Source organism: Microplitis demolitor, chromosome 9, assembly GCF_026212275.2.
Source record: "Microplitis demolitor isolate Queensland-Clemson2020A chromosome 9, iyMicDemo2.1a, whole genome shotgun sequence".
NCBI lineage: Eukaryota > Metazoa > Arthropoda > Insecta > Hymenoptera > Braconidae > Microplitis > Microplitis demolitor.
Genome location: NC_068553.1, coordinates 16,827,353 through 16,851,189, shown reverse-complemented (window position 1 = coordinate 16,851,189; position 23,837 = coordinate 16,827,353). Strand labels below are relative to the sequence as shown.

The 23,837-nt window shown below is 27.6% G+C and overlaps 3 protein-coding genes across 3 annotated transcripts; all 3 read left to right on the top strand.

Annotated features, from left to right (window-relative positions):
- Nucleotides 1–910: 910 nt before the first annotated feature.
- On the top strand, nt 911–18,242 carry LOC103570132 (patched domain-containing protein 3). Its single transcript, XM_008547749.2, has 9 exons — nt 911–1,159; nt 7,174–7,450; nt 7,541–7,751; nt 8,595–8,780; nt 9,624–9,967; nt 11,516–11,716; nt 12,448–12,579; nt 15,213–15,526; nt 16,007–18,242. The coding sequence occupies exons 2-9, from the start codon at nt 7,174–7,176 to the stop codon at nt 17,411–17,413; spliced, it is 3,072 nt and encodes a 1,023-aa protein (XP_008545971.1). The 5' UTR covers nt 911–1,159; the 3' UTR covers nt 17,414–18,242.
- A 343-nt stretch (nt 18,243–18,585) lies between these two features.
- Nucleotides 18,586–20,144, top strand: LOC103570149 (protein 60A). Its single transcript, XM_008547768.1, has 2 exons — nt 18,586–18,748; nt 18,976–20,144. The coding sequence occupies exons 1-2, from the start codon at nt 18,586–18,588 to the stop codon at nt 20,142–20,144; spliced, it is 1,332 nt and encodes a 443-aa protein (XP_008545990.1).
- Nucleotides 20,145–21,458: 1,314 nt separating this feature from the next.
- LOC103570134 (protein 60A-like) lies at nt 21,459–22,829 on the top strand. The gene has a single exon (XM_008547750.2). The coding sequence runs from the start codon at nt 21,660–21,662 to the stop codon at nt 22,827–22,829; it is 1,170 nt and encodes a 389-aa protein (XP_008545972.1). The 5' UTR covers nt 21,459–21,659.
- The last annotated feature ends 1,008 nt before the right edge of the window (nt 22,830–23,837 follow it).

The following is a 23,837-nucleotide window of genomic DNA, read 5'->3' as shown; positions in this document are numbered from 1 at the left end:
AATGATAATTATTATTATTATTATTATTATTATTATTATTATTATTATTATTATTATTATTATTATTATTATTATGACAGAAATATTACTGCTAACAATACGAGTATAATAGTAAGATAGTAATACTAATAATGATAACACCAATAATAGTAGTAATAATAATATTAATAATAATAATAATAATAATAATAATAATAATAATAATAATAATAATAATAATAATAATAATAATAATAATAATAATAATAATAATAATAATAATAATAATAATAATAATAATAATAATAATAATAATGATAATAATAATAATAATAATAATAATAATAATAATAATAATAATAATAATAATAATAATAATAATAATAATAATAATAATAATAATAATAATAATAATAATAATAATAATAATAATAATAATAATAATAATAATAATAATAATAATAATAATAAAACACTAAGTAATTAATCATGTTATCTATAGAATTATTAAAAAAAAAAAAAAAAACAAAAGTCAACATAAATTTATATTTCAAATCACATAGAAAATATAAATAAAAATGACAACAAATTGCGTAAAGATTTAAATACAACGAACTACTTTTTTCAAGGATCCATGTCCTTCTAATCGACCTTTACTCTTTTTTTTTCTTTTTATTATTTTCATCAATTTATTTTAATTTATCGACCAGATAACCGATATTTCACTTTTAATTAGCCACCAATAAATAAATCCGCTATCAAATGAATTAAATAATTTTATTTTTAAATTTTGCCAAAAAAAAACTCATAATAATTACGTACTATAAATTAAATTAATATTACATTAGACCAACTCAGGATTCGAAAGTATAAAATTACTGTAGATATAGAGGGTCAGTCTTAGTCGCGCGTTTAAACTCAGCTCAGTATCGTTTCGCTCTTCAATTCGATCATATCGGTTCATGTATTCATTCATTTAATAGTTTACCGGTAGTTTAATTATCAAATAATTTAAAAGAACGCTATTAATAGTTCTTTTCTTAATTAACATTTTTTTATCACAAATAAATTTATTTATTTATTTATTTATTGAAACATGTGTTTAAATTTTAGTGCAAAGTGAAATTTTTCAAATTTGATTTATTGTGAATTTTAATTATTTTTCAAATACAATTTAAAGGTATCGTTAATTAATTTTATTATTAACTATAAATACATCAGGGAAATAAATTTTTTTAATTTAAATTTTTCCCGGGTAAAAAAAATTCATTCAAAATTAAAAAAAAAAATTCGATATCCAGAACTTCAAGTCGACTTTTGAATTTTTAGAATTTTTATATTCAAAAATTTTGTTAATTTTGAATTTTATTTAAAGAAATTTTGAGACAGATGACAATTTTTTCAAAATTTAATTTTACAAAATTTTCTCTCTCGTTCAAAAAAATTTTATTCAAAATTTGGTCACATGGTTCAAAAAAAATTTGATTCAAAATTTGGTCACATGGTTCAAAAAAAATTTTATTTAAAATTTGGTCACATGGTTCAAAATCACCAATAATTTTTTTATTATTAAAATTCAAAAACTCAAAAAGTCAAATTTAGAAATTTTCATATCCAACTTTTTTGGAAATTTTTTTACACAAAAAATTCAAAATTTTTGGGCCGGTTTCAAAGAACGAAATTTTGATTTTTAAATTCAATAAATTTTTACTTAAAAAAAAAAAAAATTCTTTGATGTTAAAAAAAAAAAAATTAAATTAATAGAAGGAAAAAAAAAATTTAATTAAAAAATAACGAATTTACTGTTGGATTTAAATTGAGTTGCCTAACAATCGATATTATTCTTCTTATCGTTGCGACATCAATTTTAATTCCTTACGCATACTCAGTACTTCACAACAATCCTTTATATATATTTTATATACATATATATGTGCATCAAATCATGATCATGAACGATTTCGTGTTAATCCTGAGGGTCATATAAGAAAACATAAAAAATTTATTAACGTGACTATTTTTTATAATCTTTTTGTTATATTTTGCCTGAGATATTTTTAATTGATAACGTATTTGTTGACATAATAATATTTTTATTTTTATTATTGTATTCATCCGGTCTTAGAGAACAGGAAGAGATCCAATTCGATTGATAAATAAAACTTTTGTTCTTAATTTTAATCTTAAATCTTTTTTATTTAGATTCAAATTTTTTAAATTCGCGGTATTTTTAAAATTTATTTTTACTGACAAGGAATTTTTTTTTTTTGATCTTTGTCTCAACACTTTTGATTTTTAACCGATGATGGAAAAAAGTATTCGTAAAAAAAATTGTCGTTTGAGAATGAATAAATTTAGAAAAAGTTTTAATTTATTCAAATTTGAACTTTGAGTGGTTTGATAATTTTTTTCTTCGATTTATTTAAAACTCCATTAAGAGTTGGAGATATCATATATTTAGTATATATACTTTAAAAAAAACTTGAAAAAAAAAACATAAATTTGGCAGAAAAATTTAAATAATAAAAAAATTCTAATTTTTAAATTTCCCGCGAAAAAAAATTCAAATTTTTTATGAAGCAAAATTTGAAGTTTCACTTCAATTTCGAAAAATATAATTTTCTACGGATGAAAATTCAAAATTTTTAATGTCCCGCGAAAAAAAATTTAAATTTAAAATGAAGCAAAATTTAAATTTCAATTCAATTTTAAAAAATTTAATATTCTACAGATCAAAATTCAAAATGTTAAATTTCCTGTGAAAAAATTCAAATTTTTTATCAAGCAAAATTTGAAGTTACTGTTCAATTTTTAAAAATTTAACTTTCTACAGAATAAAATTCAAAATTTTAAATTTCCCGCGAAAAAAATTCAAATTTTTTATGAAGCAAAATTTGAAGTTTCAGTTCAATATTAAAAAATTAAATTTTCTACAGATCAAAATTCAAAATTTAATTTTAAAAAAATAGAAAAACTAAAAGTTTTAAAAAAAATTCTATCAAAAAATCGAGTTGTTTTTTTTTCTACATAATATTCATGAACGAACAATCAAATATTTTTCAAAAAAATTCAAATTTCAAATTCCCATCGATTCTTTTTACCCTCAATCATAAAATTTTTTTTAATTCAAAATTTATATTTTCATTTTCCAAAATTTTCAAAATCTCATTGCCTAAAATTTAATTTTTTTTTACTCAAATTAAAAAAAAATCTAATTAAAAAAAAAACATTTTTTACACAAAATAAGCAATCACGTGCCCACCGGTCACTTAACTTTCTTCAGACATAAAAAAAATAAAAGATAATTTTTTACATATTCTCGAATCTTTAGAACATAAAATAAAATTCTTACACAATAAGCCAACAACTTTTACTTTCAAAAATACTTCCGTTAAAGTCCAAACAAAAAACCTAAATTATTTCTTGCTTCAAATAAATTTATATAAAATAATTAAATTACCTATGACCCAATTAATTAATTTCCATAAATAATAATTTATGACCATTGGCCTACATCCCTAATAAAAAAAAAAAAAAAAAACTATTTGATGTCAACGATTGAATTAATTCATAATTTTTTAATCAATTTTTCTGCATAGTATTTTTTTTTATTGAGTTATATTTTATATTTGCATAAGATTGCAAAATAAAAAAGGATAAAATTAAATATGAGGTTTTTTGTAATAAAAGTATAAATTGTACGCGATCGAAGAATAAAATGTTTGCTTTGGGTTGCTTGCTAAATCATGACAAGGCTGCCCAGATTTCTCTAGTTATTTAAACGTAAATATATAAAAAATATATATACATTATATATGATATTACATATACGTTTAAATCGTAATATTACATACTGAGTAATTTTAACATTCACCATAAGTATAAGTGCGTGTCAATAAGTAATGAGCATTTACAATGGCTGGACACACATTTGATTCATGTTCACATATATGTATGTATGTATATATCTTTTATTATATTTACTGAGTAATATTATCTGTTGTTGTAAAAACATTATCACTTAGACGGTGACAAAAGTCGATGTTTTAATTTTGTCACCGTCTTTTAACTGATGTATAAACACTTATTAATCATGTCCAGATGTTTAACACGTCATTATTTATATTGTTGTTTAAATATAAATAGACAGACTTTCACTAGTGATTATTTATACAAAATCATTTTTTTTTATTTTTTTTGGTAAAAATTTTAGCCTGATTAAAAATGTTTTTTTATTTGAATTTTTTATCTTTTATTTGAAAGTGATTTTGATCTGGTTTGGGTTCAGAAGAACTTATATAGAAATGGAAAGTTCAAAAAAATTTTAATCTGATTATAAAACAATTTTGGTCATTTGAATTTATTGTTTTTTATTTGGCAGTAATAAGATCTAGTTTGGGTTTAGAAGAAATTTGTGAAATTTTTGGACGGAAAGTTGAAAAATAATTTTATCTGATTAAAAATGTTTTTTGTCAATTTGAATTTCTTATATTTTTATATATTTTCATACATATTTCATATATATATTTTTTGAAATTTTTAGACTTGAAAAGTGAAAAAAAAATTTTATATGATTAAAAATGTTTTTTGTCAATTTAAATTTCATATATTTTTATATATATTTCATATATATATTTTTTGAAATTTTTAGACTTGGAAAGTTAAAAAAAAAATTTTATATGATTAAAAATTTTTTGTCAATTTGAATTTCATATATTTTCATATATATTTCATATATATATTTTTTGAAATTTTTAGACTTGGAAAGTTAAAAAAAAAAATTTATCTGATTAAAAATTTTTTGTCAATTTGAATTCCATATTTTTATATATATTTCATATATATATATTTTGAAATTTTTAGACTTGGAAAGTTAAAAAAAAATTTTATCTGATTAAAAATTTTTTGTCAATTTGAATTTCATATATTTTCATATATATTTCATATATATATTTTTTGAAATTTTGAGACTTGGAAAGTTGGAAAAAAAATTTTATCTGATTCAAAGTTTTCTTCAATTTGAATTTCATATATTTTCATATATATTTCATGTATATATTTTTTGAAATTTATAGACTTGGAAATAAATGAAAAAAAACAAAATTTATAATCTGATTGAAAATAATTTTTGTTAATTTGAATTTCATATATTTGCTATTTGAAAATAATTTTGATTGTGTTTGGGTCCAAAAAAATATTTTGAATATTTTTTTGAAATTCAAAGACTTGGAAATTAAAAAAAAAATTTATAGTCTGATTCAAAATAATCTCTGCTAATTAGAACTTTTTAATTTTTATTTGAATGTCATTTTGATCGTGTTTGGGTTCAAAAGAAACTTTTGGAATATTTTGAAAATTTATAGATTTGGAAATTCAAAAAAAATTTATACTCTGATTTGAAATAATTCCTGTTAATTTGAAATTCTTTTTTTTTTATTCGAAAATAATTTTGATCGTATTTGGGTTCAAAAAAAATTACTTAAATATTTTTTTGAAATTCACGGACTTGAAAAGTTCAAAAAAATTTTTCTACGAATATTATTTTATAAAAAATAAATAAATTAATCGATTAATCAATTTAAATTTAAATAGGCTGTTAATTTTATAAATGTCACCGCAATCATTTAAATTAAATTTATTTCGTAGATATTAAGAATTCGTACCTGTACATGCATATATTTTTTTAAATTCTCATTTCGAATGTTAAAAAAAAATTCTAAGCCATTTTTTATTTGCCCAAAATTAAATACTCGAAAATACTAACGACCTTTTGATGAAAGAAGAATCGATTGGGATCTAACCATTTGTAATTTCTCATAAAAAAATCCCCGTCATGGCCCACCTGCACAGAACAACTTGAAACCGCTTTTGTACCTGTCATTGTCCGCAAAACCTAAAAAAAATGTTTTCGGTTGTGAATGAATACGTCAAAGGTCTGTCTTATTTGAAACCTGACCTTTCTTTTTTATTTAAATTTTCAATTTCTCATACCTGCTTAATCAAGATTTAAAATCTTCACATATGAGTAGTAAAACTAAATATAAATTTATTGTCCGTAAATAAAATAAATCTGTTATATAACTTTCACTTGAAAACCGGTTTTATTTCCTCTAACATTTATTTAAATTTGAATTCGAATTTGAATTGAAAATTTAAGACAAATAGGAAAATTAAAAGGTCTAACAAATTCTTCCGGGTTTTGAAATTTAAAAATAATAACAGTTTTTACTATTATCATTATTATTATTATTAACGAGCAACCTGCAGTCGCTACGTGACTGCCCAAATATCATTACTGATTTTATAAAATACTCAGAAGAAAACGATTTCTTGCCTCAAAAAATTTTATTTACACCAAGAAATTTTATGCATCATAAATTCAATACAAAAATTTTCTTGGGGCGAAAAAAGATTATTTTGCTCAAGAAATTATTCCTTGCACAAAAATTTTTTCTAGTTCTAAATAACTTTTTGGTTTTAATTCACAATGCGAAAAATTTATTGGGGTAAGTAAAAATTTTCTTTAGGCGAGTAAAGATTTTTTGTGTCAATGAATCCTTTTTTTTTCTATGCACACTTTTTTGGCTTTGAGAAGCTTCCTAAAACCAAATGGAAATATAAAACTTTGTCATTTTGGAATAAGTAACGCGATATAAATAATATAGTATATATTCAGTGACATTCAGTCATATTTAGTGACAGAATAATTATAATATTAATTTATTTAAAGAAAATAATTACGATCGTATTTTTTCCCGCGTAATTTAAATGTAATTCGAATGATACAGATAAATCGATTTTTCTCAATGATTGATAATAAAAAATAGCTGAAACTATGAAAAGGCACAAATTCAAGTCAAAACCTTTCTAACGATACCAAATTTAATAACATTAACCAATTCTATCATACAAGATATGCAGGAACAAAATTTTCCTTATTCTCTTAATAATATAGATTACAATCTAGAAATTAATAATTTCAATAAAATATTAATTTTCAACAAATCATCGTTATTTTTTTTATGAATCGTAATTTTTTATTCGATAGCAACTTTTTTGATGTGATTGTAATTATTTAATATTGACCTGCATTTTTCCACAAAAGTGATTTTTGAATTTTTCAACCATTTTAAGGGGGTTGCCTCCCTCGATTCAAATTTCCCGCCCATACTATTATTGTTATTATTTTTACAGATGCGTTGTAGTATAACGTTTGTTGACGATTTTCTCAACCGCGCATTTTACAAAATAGGTCTCTGGGTTGGACTGAGACCTGGATACTTTGTTATAATACCGATATTACTGGGTTGCATATGTATAACTGGTTATCAGCGTATTAATTATGAAATCGATCCGGAATATCTGTTTTCACCAGTTAACGGACCTGGTAAACACGAAAGAAGTATCGCCGAAGAACATTTTAAAGTCAATTACAGCCACCTGTTTAGTGTTGGCAGAATTACAAGACCAGGTAAAGACTTTTTTTATTTTTCAGGCTGTAAATTATTTCAGGAGTGAAAATTTATTGATATGGTAGTAAAATTATATTGTTTATTTGTAGGCAGGTTCGGTCACGTGATAGTGATTCCTAAGGACGGTAGCAAGAATATGCTGAGAAAAGAAGTATGGGATGATTTGGTTTTACTTGATGGTATTGTTAAAAATGTAACTGCTCATTATGAAGGCGAAAGCTATACGTACGAACGAGTCTGTGCTCGGTGGCTTGAGAAATGTTTTAATAATGATATCCTCAATTTGGTTCACGTTATTGAGTATGTAAATTTTTTTCATCACCTCTGATACTAAATCGTATTTTTATTTATATAATAGAAACCCATTTTTTTTTTAATTAAGAAAATTTTTTTTTCCAACCCGAAAACATGAAGCCGTGATCGAGGCTGGAAAAAAAAAATTTTAATAGAAATTATTTTATGGTCACGCATAAAATTTATTAATCGACTTGAATTTATTTTTTTTTAATTTTATTTAATTATTGCAGTTTAAAAAATTTTTACCAAACTTTTATGTAAAATAATTTTATTGTTTAGTGATGAGCTTTAATTAGACAGCCATTTTTTAAAAATAAATCCCAGTGTAAATTATAAAAAGTTTTTTAACAAAAATTGGGATTCCCGGGTTTGTGAAAATAAATTTTATTTACATGTCTTTCATAACAACCGGTTGATTATTTAAAAAGACATTTGACTTTTATTTAAAATTAAAGACCGAGCGATCTTATAAGTGCTACATTACGGACACACTAAAAACGCACACTTGAGTATGTTCGTATGTACGAAAACAAAATTAAAACAAAACTACTCACTCTATTGACTTAATTTTTTTCCATTATCTTTAAAACACTTTTATAAATAGACCCGTTAATAATTATTTTAATTACCGCTTGATTACCAATTAATAATTAAATAAAACTTCACAGTTTTAGCCGCGATTTCGATCTACTCGGTCATTTAAATATTTTTAATAATTTATCTCCATTAAATAATTAGTAAATAAAATTTAAATAAATGTAATTAGTATTCGAAGTGTGAATTTATAAAAAAAACTATTTCTTTTTTTTTTTTTTTAATTAAAAAATGTATTTTTTATTTTTATAGAAAAGTTGAGTCACATGAATTAAATTTAACATTTCCAGTAATGTTTAATCCAGTAACATGGGACACACATATATTTCCAGTATATTTTGGCGGAAGTATTGTAAGCGATGATCTAGTGATCGAAAGTGTACCCGCAGTGCAATTGGGATATTTTCTCACTGTCGATAATAAACGACTAGACGCCATGTAATTATTAATAAATTCATTATTTAATTACCCCCCTACCAAAAAAATCCATATGGGAATCCAGCATAGATCCCGATATAGATTCTCACATGGGTTCCTAAAGGAAACCACATCATATCAAAACCATATGGGAATCGTATGGAATCCCATGTGGATTTTCAGGATGATTTCTCATGGGAATCTGCGCCATGTCAAAATGAGAATCCAGGAACCCACAGTTTCTTATGTGGATTTCCCATAGGAATCCACATACCCATGGTTTCCTACATGGAGTCTTATATAAATCCATCCACTCCTATATTAATTTCTATGGGTTCTTACATAAATCCATGCTTTTCTATATGGATTCTTATGGGTCCCCATGCAATCCCACAAGGATTTTCTTGATAGGCCTGAGTTTCTATATAAGTAATTTCTATAAAATCCAGGGTATCTGAATGTCTATAGGAAACTTTATGGAATTCATCCGAAAACGCCATGTGGGAACCCACATAGGAATCTAGGCTGGATTCCCATATGGATTTTTTTGATAGGAAGATTCCTATATTAATTTTCCACAAAGAAATCCATGTATCCAAGTTCCTATATGGGAATCCCGGTACCCACAGTTTCCCATGGTGATTTTCCATATGGAAATCCAGATACCTCTAGATTCTTATATAAATCCACACTCCTATTTTAATTCCCATGAATTCTCACATAAATCCATAATTTCCTATATGGATTCCTATGGGTTCCCATGCAATCCCATGGATTTTTTCTATAGACACTATTAAAAATTGCCTAGTGTTTTTTACACTAATTTATAATCAAACAAATATCTAATTAATTATTTTTGACCAGTGGCGCAGCATGGGAAGAAGAATTTCTCAACAAAGTCGGCGAAGCCGAAGACACCGGAGTATTCAAAAGCATAAGCGTCGCGCGTTTCGCCTCGCGAACCCTCGAATTGGAACTCGAAGCGAATACCAAAACCGTGGTTCCATACTTCGCAAGTACTTTTGCAATCATGGGAGCATTTTCCATAGTGACCTGCATGATGACCGACTGGGTGAGAAGCAAACCTTGGCTCGGTCTTCTGGGTAATATTTCCGCCGGGATGGCGACCGTGTCAGCTTTTGGACTCTGCATGTACCTGGGAATCGATTTTATCGGCATAAATCTCGCTGCGCCCTTTCTCATGATCGGTGAGCTTCTTTCTCAATCAATATATTTAATTGCGTTGCACAATTGCTAAGTAGTCGAGCTACAACTTATTCAATTTCATGTGTTGCTATTTAAATTACAGCTGACGTTTAACAAATCGGTCTTAGAATAATAATTACTGCTATTGTGTATCATACGTGATAATTATGTGATTTTATTAACGTGCCATCTAATAATACATAAATTAATCTTTATTCCAAGGTGATATATTTCTTATAAATTTTTTATTATTTTTTAATCATTTTAAAATTCTTTTTTAATTATCTACTTAAATTTATGAGGATAAAATATAACTTTGGTAAATTTTCTTTTTTCTAATTTTGATAAATTTTAGTCAAGTCAATAAATTATAAGAATTTATATGGGTGATATTTAAATATGACAAGAATTTTAATTATTTAATTTTTTATGATACTGAAATTAGCTGACTTCTAAGAATTTTTTTTTTAAATAAATTATGAAGGAAAAAAATATTTTTGAAAAAATGCACTTGTAGTTTTTTAAATTTTGTACATGTGCATTTTTTTAGTTTTTTTTTTTTTATTGATTTTTCGAAAAAAAAATCAAAAAGTTTTAATTGTCTGTTGACTTCAGGATCATAATTTTTAGGAACAATTTTTGAATTTTCTTTTTCACCAAATTAATTACAAAAAAAAAAAAAAAAAAAAAATGCACGTGTAGGAAATTCAAAAAACTATAAGTGCAATTTTTTCAAATTATTTTTTTTTATAATGTATTATTTAAAAAAAAAATCCAAAAATTATATAAGACGTCGGGTAACTTCAGGATCATAATTTTTCCTTATTGACAACTCCAGTAATTTCTGACTCATATTCTACGAAATTCGATGTAATTTAAAAAAAAAGAATCACTCGATTTTATAAGAGCGAAATTTTGCTGATAAAAAAAAAATTTGTTATTGATATCGATCCTAATTTTTTTATCCGAATCTACTGGTTATTTAAAAAGGGGACTAAGAACGAGAAAGTCCCAATAAAGAGACGTAAATGCATTTATTAATTTATTTAAAAAAAAAAAATTTGAATTTTTTGACTTAAAATTTGAATTTTTTATCAATTGTTTAAATTATTTTTTTTTTTCGCGGGAAAATTTGAAATTTAAAAAAATTTTTTTTTTACTTTAATGTGATTAGTTTTGCTAAATTATTGATAATAAATTTTTGTAACAGATAATTGAGTCGATTGATTGGTCAATTTTTTTTTTTATTTCTAAATGAATAAGTGGAATATTAAAGTATGAAATGCTGCAATTTTCATCACACTTGACTTACCGTAACTTGTTTGTTGGCAATCAATGTCAATGACCCGTAACGCTCGACTTGATAACATATATATATATATATATATATATATATATATATATATATATATGTATGTATGTATGTATGTATACACATATATACAAAGTATGAAAATAAAAAAATTGAGATTTCCGCTTTTCTAATGAGGAAGTCTTAATATTAATTAATTAAATGTTTCTTTTTTTTTTGTTTTTTTTTTTAAATTAAGGCATAGGAATAGATGATACTTTTGTGATGCTGGCTGCCTGGAGAAGAACAAATATTCTAGATCCAGTGCCGCAGAGAATGGCGACGACCTTAAGCGAGGCTGCGGTATCGATAACGATAACGTCAGTTACGGATATGATATCATTTTTTATTGGTATTTTTTCACCGTTTCCTTCTGTGCAAATTTTTTGCACTTACTCAGGTAATTTACTAAAAATTTTATTTATTAATTAAATAAATTAAAAAATCACAAGTTTTAAATTCAAATTTATTAGATAAAAATTTTTGAATATTTTAGTTATTGGCGGGAAAAAAATTTGTTGATAAAAATTATTGAATTTTTAATCAAAATAAAGGAATAAAAATTTTTGAATTTGTAAAAAAATAAAGTATTGAAAATTTTTAAATTTATAAGTAAAAAAACGCATTAAAAATTTTTGAATTTTTAATTAAAGTAAAGAATTAAAAATTTTGGAATTTTTAATTAAAATAAAGAATTCAAAATTTTGGAATTTTTAATTAAAATACAGCATTAAAAATTTTTGAATTTGTAAAAAATTGAAGCATCGAAAATTTTTGAATTTATAATTAAAATACAGCATCAAAAATTTTTGAATTTGGAACTAAAATGAAGTGTTAAAAATTTTTGAATTTGTAATTAAAAAAACACATTCAAAATTTTTGAATTTGTACTTAAAATAAGGCATTTAAAATTTTTGAATTTGAAACTAAAATGAAGTGTTAAAAATTTTTGAATTTCTAATTAAAATAACTCATTAAAAATTTTTAAATTCACATTTTAAAAAACACATTCAAAATTTTTGAATTTGCACTTAAAATAACGCATTCAAAATTTTTGAATTTGTAATTAAAATAAAATATTAAAAGTTTGTAATTAAAATGAATCACTAAAAAAAATTTTTTTTATTACAGGATTCGCAGTAGTTTTTACATTTCTCTTTCACTTAACTTTCTTCAGTGGATGTGTCGCCATAAGTGGGTACTGCGAGCAAGAAAATCGACACAGTGTAATTTGCTGTAAAGTCATGCCTCTTTCCAAGTCAAGTAAGTCGCCACCAGAATCCATTTTTAAAAAACATTAATTCCCTTTTAATCAAAATTAATAACAGACTTAAGACCCATAAATATTTTTATTACACAATGTAATGAATATTCACATATATGTATACAAAAGTAATGTCATCTGGAATAAATAATACTTTCTCTGAGTCTATCAACCGAGACATCAAATTCGCGGAAATAGAAATCAAACGAAATGAATAAAACATTCAAATATATATTAATAAAAATCTAATCTCGAAATTAAATTGAGGAAAAATTACGAGTGCTCAACAAATAATAAATTAAAAGAGTTGCAACAATTTTCTATCGACCGGCCGAACGAGTGTCACTAATTCGTTAGATCACATTCGAAATTACGTAAGAAAAATGAAAAAAAAAGACCCGCTGGATGGATTACTTTCTCCAGGTTATTGCGCTGACCTTATTGGTCTTCCAACTTACGTCTTTGAAAGTTATACAAGTACAAATATATAAATATATGACAAATGACAACACATATGGCCTGTTTTTCAGTTTCGAAATTTAAAATTAAATATTTTAAAATGCCGTTGACTGGCGATTGTCGATTCTAACTGGAACTAAATACTCTATTTGCAAAGTCCAGGCTCCATTAATATCAAACCATTGGAACAAATATGTAACGACGTTTTATAACAGTTCCGTAATATTATATTTTATAATAATATTTTTTTTTTTTTTTTTAAATTAAAGAGGACCGGCTTTTACACCGGACTTCAAGCTCCGAGTACTTTCTTTTATGTTTAATGCTTTGGAATAATTAATTAATGTGCGGTAGAATACGGGCAGGAATTATTTTAAACGCGGGAAGATTAATTTACATTTTAAATTTTAAAATTCGCGCCAGAGAAAATTTAATAATTATGCGGGTATGCTTTCGATCTATTAATCATCGCTTATAAAACTTCGAAATATAAAGGAAGTAAAAGGAATTCTGTGTTACCATAAAAAATCCATGGGATTGCATGGGAACCCATAGAAATCCATATAGGAAATTATGGATTTATGTGAGAATTTATGGGAATTAAAATAGGAGTGTGGATTTATATAAGAATCTAGGGGTATCTGGATTTCCATATGGAAAATCACCATGGGAAACTGTGGGTACCGGGATTCCTATATAGGAACTTGGATAGATGGATTTCTTTGTGGAAAATTAATATAGGAATCTTCCTATCAAAAAAATCCATATGGGAATCCAGCCTAGATTCCTATGTGGGTTCCCACATGGCGTTTTCGGATGAATTCCATAAAGTTTCCTATAGACATTCAGATACCCTGGATTTTATAGAAATTACTTATATAGAAACTCAGGCCTATCAAAAAAATCTTTGTGGGATTGCATGGGGACCCATAAGAATCCATATAAAAAAGTATGGATTTATGTAAGAACCCATAGGAATGAATATAGGAGTGAATAGATTTATATAAGACTCCATGCAGGTAACCATGGGTATGTGGATTTCTATGGGAAATCCACATAAGAAACTGTGGGTACCTGGATTCTCATTTTGACATGGCGCAGATTCCCATGAGAAATCATCCTGAAAATCCACATGGGATTCCATACGATTCCCATATGGTTTTGACATGATGTGGATTCCTATAGGGAGAATCTATATCGGGATCTATGCTGGATTCCCATATGGATTTTTTTGGTAGGGGGCAATTAAATAATGAAATTATTAATAATTACATGGCGTCTAGTCGTTTATTATCGACAGTGAGAAAATATCCCAATTGCACTGCGGGTACACTTTCGATCACTAGATCATCGCTTACAATACTTCCGCCAAAATATACTGGAAATATATGTGTGTCCCATGTTACTGGATTAAACATTACTGGAAATGTTAAATTTAATTCATGTGACTCAACTTTTCTATAAAAATAAAAAATACATTTTTTAATTAAAAAAAAAAAAAAGAAATAGTTTTTTTTATAAATTCACACTCCGAATACTAATTACATTTATTTAAATTTTATTTACTAATTATTTATTGGAGATAAATTATTAAAAATATTTAAATGCCCGAGTAGATCGAAACCGCGGCTACAACTGTGAGGTTTTATTTAATTATTAATTGGTAATTAAGCGGTAATTAAAATAATTATTAACGGGTCTATTTATAAAAGTGTTTTAAAGATAATGGAAAAAAATTAAGTCAATAGAGTGAGTAGTTTTGTTTTAATTTTGTTTTCGTACATACGAACATACTCAAGTGTGCGTTTTTAGTGTGTCCGTAATGGAGCACTTATAAGATTGCTCGGTCTTTAATTTTAAATAAAAGTTAAATGTCTTTTTAAATAATCAACCGGTTGTTATGAAAGACATGTAAATAAAATTTATTTTTACAAACCCGGGAATCCCAATTTTTGTTAAAAAACTTTTTATAATTTACACTGGGATTTATTTTTAAAAAATGGCTGTCTAATTAAAGCTCATCACTAAACAATAAAAATATTTTAAATAAAAGTTTAGTAAAAATTTTTTAAACTGCAATAATTAAATAAAATTAAACAAAATAAATTAAAATCCATTAATAAATTTTATGCTTGTCCATAAAATAATTAATATTTAAATATTTTTTTTCCAGCACATCGATCATGGTTCTACCGAGTCTTCTGCACAGGAGGCGTAGATCCAACGGATCCAGATAATCCAATAGATAATCCCGAACACGGATGCATGACATGGTTCCGTGATTATTTAGCAGTCGCTTTGAATTGCTGGGCCATTAAGGCTCTAGTTATACTATTATTCGGTCTTTATCTAGCCGGTGCTCTATATGGACTGACTAATCTCAAAGAAGGCTTAGAACGCCGTAAACTCTCCAAAGAAGACTCTTACTCAATTGTGTTTTATGACCGCGAGGATTTTTACTTCCGTGAATTTCCTTATCGAATTCAAGTGAGTATTTCAACTTTGCATAATTCATACAATACATATTCATTTTCATTCATTTTTAAGACTCATTAGTGTAGCCATTGTAGTTTCACTTACGGCTTTGTCAATTCAATTGCTACTAACAATTTTTTTTTTAAATTAATATTTGACGTGTCATTATGTCACGCGTTTACATTGCGTTTGAATAAATAACTTTCTCTACTTGGAAATTTTTAAAATGTCCGATTCGATTATCTGGGACGTGAGATAACATTTTTTTTTATTACTTCAAACAAAAAAAAATTTTTTTTTTTTTTTCAAAGTGACTGCAAGTGGATTTGAACCGTAGATTTTTTATTTTCAGTAAAAAAATTTTTTTTAATATATATATATATATATTAAAAAAAATTTTTTTTTTTCCAATTTTATCATTTTTTAAAATGGCCCATTTTCCCCCTACTCTCTACAATAATTACAATTAAAACTAAAGATTTTTGTCACCAGGTGATAGTATCCGGCAATTACAACTACAGCGACCCAGAAATCCAGTCCCAGATGGAAAACTTAACCAGCACCTTGGAGGCGAATCATTACATCAGCAGCCCTCTGTACTCCGAAAACTGGCTGCGAAACTACCTGTCCTATCTCGAAGAAAACAAAGACTACCTAAACGTCACCGTAGACACTGAGGAAGGTTTCATAAAAGCCCTGAAAGAAAACTGGCTCTATCCTACCAGCAGTTTCGCGCTGGACATAAAATTCGACGACTCCGGCGAGCGAATTCTCGCAAGTCGTTTTCTTATCCAGGCGGTCAACGTCAGCGGGACGAACCAAGAGAAAGATATGGTCAAAGCACTGCGTAAAATATGCGAAGATTCTCCACTTAACGCCAGCGTTTTTCACCCGTACTTTGTATTCTTCGACCAGTTTGAATTAGTGAAGCCAACGAGTATCCAGTGCATGATCTACGGCGCCCTGACGATGATGCTGATATCATTCGTCTTCATTCCCAACGTTCTCTGTTCCCTGTGGGTCGCCTTCTGCATCGTCTCCATAGAACTGGGGGTCGCCGGTTACATGGCGCTCTGGGATGTGAATCTCGACAGTATTTCGATGATCAACTTGATAATGTGCATTGGATTCAGCGTCGACTTCACTGCTCACATCTGCTACGCCTATATGAGCTCCAAGAAGACTCGTTCCGAAGACCGGGTCAAAGACTGTCTTTACAGCCTGGGTCTGCCGATTGTCCAGGGCGCAGCCTCAACTATTCTGGGTCTCGTGGCTCTGCTTCTCGCTGGCACTTACATCTTCCTGGTCTTCTTCAAAATGGTATTCCTGGTGATTTTCATCGGAGCGATGCATGGTTTGTTTTTGCTACCAGTACTTCTGTCCATGTTCGGACCTGGTTCTTGTACCGATCACAACAAAGCCAAAGAAGCTGATAAGAAAAAGAAAGAAAGCAATGAAGGAAAACTTCCTCTGCCATTCGTGATTCCGCACCCCAGTCTTCTGTACCATCAGACCAAGAACTCGGAGCTCAAGCTCCCGGAAGATCGGGATCCAGGTCTAGGGACCAGCGAGGACAGCAACTCGACGGAAAGCGACTCGTCCCAACGAGCCAAACAGGAAAAAATAGAAGCAAATGAAAAAAGATGGAAGAGGTCTCTGGGGATGCTGTACAGTCCGTCCCAATTCCAAGTCAACGCTCCGAGACCAGACTACCCAGGATGCGACGTAAGACTTTCTCTTGATAACCGGAAGGACATCAGGACCGTACCGTACCTGTATTACATCCCCCAGAGGTCCAGTACCAGTTTGCACATCAGCAGTGACCCGGAGAGACGCAGCCAGTCTTATCACAACATTCATTACAGCTCGAGGCACGCGAAGGAGCCGAAATATTTTTAGGGAATAAAAGACTGCTCTACTTTTTAAGCGCGTGTGAGTAGTTTTTTTGAAAATGTGTAAATTATTATTGTTTTTTATTTTAATAAATAAGTTTTTCAAGTACCGTCGGTTAGTAGAATTTTTAGATGATTGACATACGTAAGTGCAGATTTAAAGAATAAATAATTACATATCTTTTTTATGCATAACGTGAATTAACTTTTTTAATAAAAAATATATATATAAACAATGATATTTTTTAAGTGTTTAGATAAATGACAATATTAAATAATATATTTATAACTTTGTGAGTGTATTTTATTAAGTCTATTGCCATTTTGTTTAGAAAAAAATTTACAAATATGTACAGTCGACTACCCGTTATAAGTCTAGTGGGGACAGAGTAAATTTTTCTGGATTCACTCTTGATTTTTCAAAGTGTATGATCAAGAACAGAGAAAATGGTATCAAAATTTATGTAAAGTCTAAGTTTATGTATGAAATATATGCACATTCCCTTGATTTTAGTATGAACTAAATTCGAATATTTTGAAATTTATTTATTCCGAATCCCCTTAAATTTTCCGGTTTATTAGTTTATTAACTTTTTCTACTTTCTGGTAAGATCTTAGGATTGGCAGTAATTTATTATTAAACTAGGCTCAATACAATTGAATTTGAATTTGAAAATTCTAAATATATCTAGTTCCTCTAGTAAAATAAAACCGAACTTTGAATCTAGCAGACATCAAAATACAGCAAGTTCAAATAAACACTAAAAAAGAAATACAGTAACTTGAAATTATCTAGAAGCTTTCAATTGTTAAACTGAAATAAAGAGATTGAGATGTTAAATGTATTGTACCTATAAATTATCGAAAAATTTTTTCATAAAAATAAAAAAAAATACACGTCATAGAAATTTGTACTAACCAAAAAAATTTTTGATAATAAGTCAATTGGTTTTTACATTGAAAACTACGTAAAAAAACATGATTAATCTAGTTTTATAAAAATCAAAGACAAGGATCACACAGAAATTCTTCCATCAAAATATTCCTTATAAAATTATTTAGAAACAAAGTTTTTATTTCACTTATTACAATGATCAAAAATATTGACAACACACATAACACATTCTGAACACAAAAAAGTAGGTTATAACCTTTCAAGTACCAAATGTAATATGTAATATGTTTCTTACTAGGGACACGACAAACTGTGGGCGCGATCTAGTGGAGAGTATTGAACTACCACTGCTGTTGACTAGGATCAAGACAGACCACGAGGAAAATTTTTGGGGGGAAAAGAAGAATGTGAAGGAGAGGATCATCGTGCTAGTCAGTAGCAGTGAAGGTAGTTTGGTGCTCATCACTAGATGGCGCCAACAGCTTATACAAACCCATTAGCTTTAAATAGACCAGAAGTTTTCAGAAGTTGAGGTTACGTCGACAATAAACGTGTTGCACGAGTATCAAAAAATTTTGTGATAGTAAAAAAAAAATAGAAAGGCGCGATGTTTAAATTTTTAATATCCGTCTTAATATTCAACATTTTGTGTGACAATTTTCAAATCTCCGCAGTTTCTCTTGGTGAAGATCAGAGCAAAAGAACAGACCAAGAAAAATTGCTACAAATTTTTGGATTATCGAAGCAGCCAGTGAATCTCAATAGAAGTGGTGAAGAAAAACGTTCTGTTACAACTTTTATGATGACAATTTATTCAAGTTCCGTCGTCCAATTGTCATCCGTTATTGTCAATAACACAAATCATAATTTTACTCAGTATCATTTGAAAAAAATACATGACAGTGACCTGATTGCTACTTTTATGCCCCAACAACCACATAAAGGACATGGCGGCAAGCCAAATAAAATTCAACGGATGTGGTTTGATGTATTGCTCATCAAAAAGGGCCAACAGATCCTAGCAACTGATTTGAGGCTTTATCGCGATAAATCAAAGACAATCGATAAGTATCGAGACCTGTCTTTTAATATGACTATATACAGACCAGACCTAACTGGAGATAAAAAAAATTTCATTTACGTCAACTCGATTATTGTTGGCGCCAATTTTAATGGATGGGTTGTTTTGGACATCACCGATTGCTTCAAATGGTGGACCGACAATATTGATATGAATAATGGACTGAAAATCACCACGACACCCATCAGCAAAGTGAGTTCTAGAAGAAGACTTCATCAAGTAAAGCCCGAGCAATTAGGAATCATTGGATTTGACGGTGATCCTAGCAAACACGCATTTGCTGTTGGGTATTACCAGAGTTTCCAGCAGAGTATTAATGTACCTGAAATCAGTAACGTCATCAGCAGACACCCCAGGAGTATGAACATTCATGACTATATTTACGACGATCAATATTTTGACGAAAGTTTAATGAACCCTTTGGAAAAACAAACTAATGAGTATCGTAAATTGAAGTGTAATTTAAGAGGAATGACTCTTAATTTTGGAGACATAGGATTTGATTTTATAGTATTCCCTTCTTCGATTGATTTAAATGATTGCATTGGTACATGCCGATTTCCTTTCGCAGATCGCGCAAACGCGACCAACCACGCAATTTACAAAAGTTTGTTGAGCAAATATGGAGTGTCGAGATTAAATACACCTAATTGTATTCCAATTTCTTATGCTGAACGAAAATTTTTGTATTATGGGAGCGATAATGTTTTGCTTTATCTGAGATGGAAAGATGCTGCAGTTACTGCATGCGGATGTCGGTAATTTTTTTCTTGAGTACGAAAATTTGAATAGGCACAGGCTCTATTCATACTGAAGGCTCGTAGAATATAATGACCATTGTAAATTTTGATAATTATCTACAGCGTATAGTGTTTTGATGACACACAATAACTCTAATACTATATATAATATATAAGCTGGGTCTGTACAAAGTATGAAGAAAAATCTAATTATTTTATTTAAAAATTAGCCGCTAAATATTTCAAAAATGTTAGCATGCAATTGCAGCAACCACTGAAGTGTCAGATGTGAGATGATTTGGATGAAGTGATGAATTAGAATAGAAGTGGATAAGGATGGTTCTAGAATGTCTGAAGATTGTCGGAAATTGTACGATGTCACTATTTCGCTCTTTTTTTTCAAAATAATTATTTTTAATTTTATTTAAATAAAAAAATTTTTTTGTAACTTTTGGTCAGTGCGATAGCAAATAAAAATTTTATTTAATTAATGAAAAATGTAAATGACCAGATTAATCATGATCTGATTTGATAATTTTTCAAAATTTAATTTCATTAATTTTTTTTTGAAAAATTTTGTAAAAGCAATAGAAGAAAATTTTTAAATTTTATAATAAAAAAAAACTTTTTACATCCGTAAAATAAAAATTAATTTTTATTTGTTTTATAGTTACCATATTTTTATATATTTATTTTAAAATTTATAACAATTATTAATTAGTACCCAGTAATTTAATTAATTACTCTTTATCTCCACAATAAAAAAAAAAATAATAATTTTCTCATGACCAAAAAAACCAATTGAAAAAAAAATTTCCATTACTCGAATCCTTTATTAGCGAATTTTTATTTTTGAAAACTCAGACCAGCTGTCAAAAGTGCAGTAAGTACATGAAAGTGAAAATAAATATGAATTACTTATACAAATATTTTAAAACTATTCTAACTAACAATGACGTCATTTGTCTTTGATAATTTGGGTGTAATGCTAAGTAAAGTCTGATATAAATAATTACAAGCCATCGTAATTCATAAGCGCGCGCAATTAAAATTTTCCTGATGTAAATTAAAATAAATTACAAGTTTTTTTTTCTTTTTTTTTTTTTTTTTTTTTTTGTAAAATAGCGGCAGGTATCGTGAGCCACGTAAGCCTTATGCTATGCAGTTTTAAAATTTTAAGAACAAAGAATGTCGGAATATTAGTGGGTCGTACTTGAGTATTTTACCTGATGAGAACTACAGAGTCTACCGATAGATTTTCCAAGAAGGAGCAGCTAAATTGGGGAAAAACTCAGTTATCATTTTAGAAAATTAGTTTTACTCTCTAGACAGTAAGTCGCCTCCAGTCGAAAAAAATTTCAGAAGGGGAAAATTTAAAAGAAAAAAAAAACTAAACCCACATTGAAATATTCAGCTCTAGACATTTAGTCGCCAGCTACCTTTTGTGTCGCAACCATTCCCTTAAACTTGTGAATAAATTAATTAACTAACCATTAATTAATCGCGACTTTGCTCGGGTAAAAAAGTAAACGTCAAAATGAACAAATTTATATTTTTAGTTTTATTGTTTATCATCATAAAGTGTCATAATGTCGCTAGCAGGGCTGTTTATCAGCAAGTAAACAAGCCAGAAAATTTGCTGAAACAATTGTTCCGTTTGACCGAGTTACCAAAAAAAACGGATTTCAAAAAATCCCGACTGGAAAAAAGATCAGCGCCGATTTATTTGATGGACATTTACAAAAATACCGTCGATCATACACCAGGATTTGAATACAATGAAACCGCCATGGATTTGACTGACCATGACTTCGATAAAATTAACAAGAGTGACGTCATTATGAGCTTCATTGCCCAGCAGCCTTACAAAGGACGTGGAGGTAAACCAAAATTTATAAGACGCATGTGGTTTGACGTTACGGAAAACAATAATGGCCAGCAGTTAATTTCTGCTGAATTGAAATTTTTTCGTGACTGTTCTCGTGTCAGTAAACCGAGTAACCGACGTGCGTACAACGTTACCATTTACCGTAGAATTTTTGTCAACAATGTACGCAATCATGTCTATGTAAATTCAGTTATTGTACCGGAAAATTATCACGGCTGGTTTTCGGTAAATGTCACTGACTGTTTCAAATTTTGGACTGACAATCCGGCTGATAACCATGGGGTCAAAGTTGTTGCGATGCCGGTTGGTGATGGAAGAAGAAAACGCAAGGTCAGACCGGAACACATTGGGATAGTGGGTTTTGATGGGGAACCAGAAAGATTCAGCTTCTTGGTTGGATACTTCAGGGATTTTGGAAAAAATGAGCTGCTGGATAAAGTTATTGGGGAATTTTACCATGATAATTTTCATAGGATCAGCAAAAGAGCGGCACGAAGAAGTAGGAATAATTTATGTAAATTACATAAAGTCTATGTTGATTTTCGAGACATTGGGTGGGATGAATGGATAGTCGCGCCACCGGGTTATGACGCAGGTGACTGCGTTGGCACCTGCAGGTTTCCGATGTCTGATAATATGAATGGAACAAATCTCGCTATTATCAAAGAATTGTATCAGGGAGTTGATAATTCATTTTCAAAGTCACACTGCACTGCTATTCAGTATGAACCTTTGAAACTTTTGTTTTATTCAAATGAAAATACTGTGGTTTATAGAAGTTACAAAGATATGTCTGCTACTGCGTGCGGTTGCCGTTGAAAATTTAAATGAAATGTAAAATTTCATTTTTTAGTTTTTTTTTTTTTTTTACTAAACTTTTTTTTGAATAAAGATATTGGGGTTTGGAAGCAATGGCGGGAAAAATTGAATTTTTTTAATTTTTAATTTAGCGGGAAATTTGAGAATTTTAATTTCATAAATTTAAATTGAAAATTTAGAAATTTGGAATAAAAATTTTTGAAAAAGGAAAAGAATTGCATTTTAAAAATTTTAAATTTGGTGGAAAATTCAAAAATTCAAATTTTGTAAATTTTTAATGAAAATTTTTTAATTTGGAAAAAAAATTTTTGAAAAAGTAAAAAATTGCATTGTTAAAATTTTAAATGTGGCGGGAAATTCAAAAATTTAAATTTTGTAAATTTTTAATGAAAATTTTTTAATTAGGAAAAAAAATTTTTAAAAAAGTAAAAAATTGCATTTAAAAAATTTTAAATTTGGCGGGAAATTCAAAAATTCAAATTTCGTAGTTTTAAATGAAAATATTTAAATCTAAATTATTTTAAAATTGTGTGTAATAAAAAAAATAATTAGCATTTAATTTTTAACTTGATATTTTCGATTTAAATTTGTATTTAAAATCTGTACTTAATTAATTTAAAATGAAATATTTAATTTTATGTAATTACATGGAATAAAATTATTTTCAATGTATTATATATTTATTGTATAAAAATATTTTTAAATAAATTAATTTATTTATATAAATATAGAAAATAAAGAAAAATATGTACAGATATATTTTAATATTAATTGTATTAATTTTTGAATTTATTAATTGTGTAAATAAAGGGCAAGAAAATAAATTTCATTTTTATTTAGACGGTCATATTTTTTTTTATTTTTTAGTCTAAAGAATTGAGACTTTTTTTTTTCTTTTTTTTTAAGGAGAGTAAAAGTGTTTAGTAATAAATATAAGAAATTAGTTAACAAACTTGTTAAGTAGATATTTCGGTAGTAAGTGGATTGACTAGTAAAATAAATTGTTTA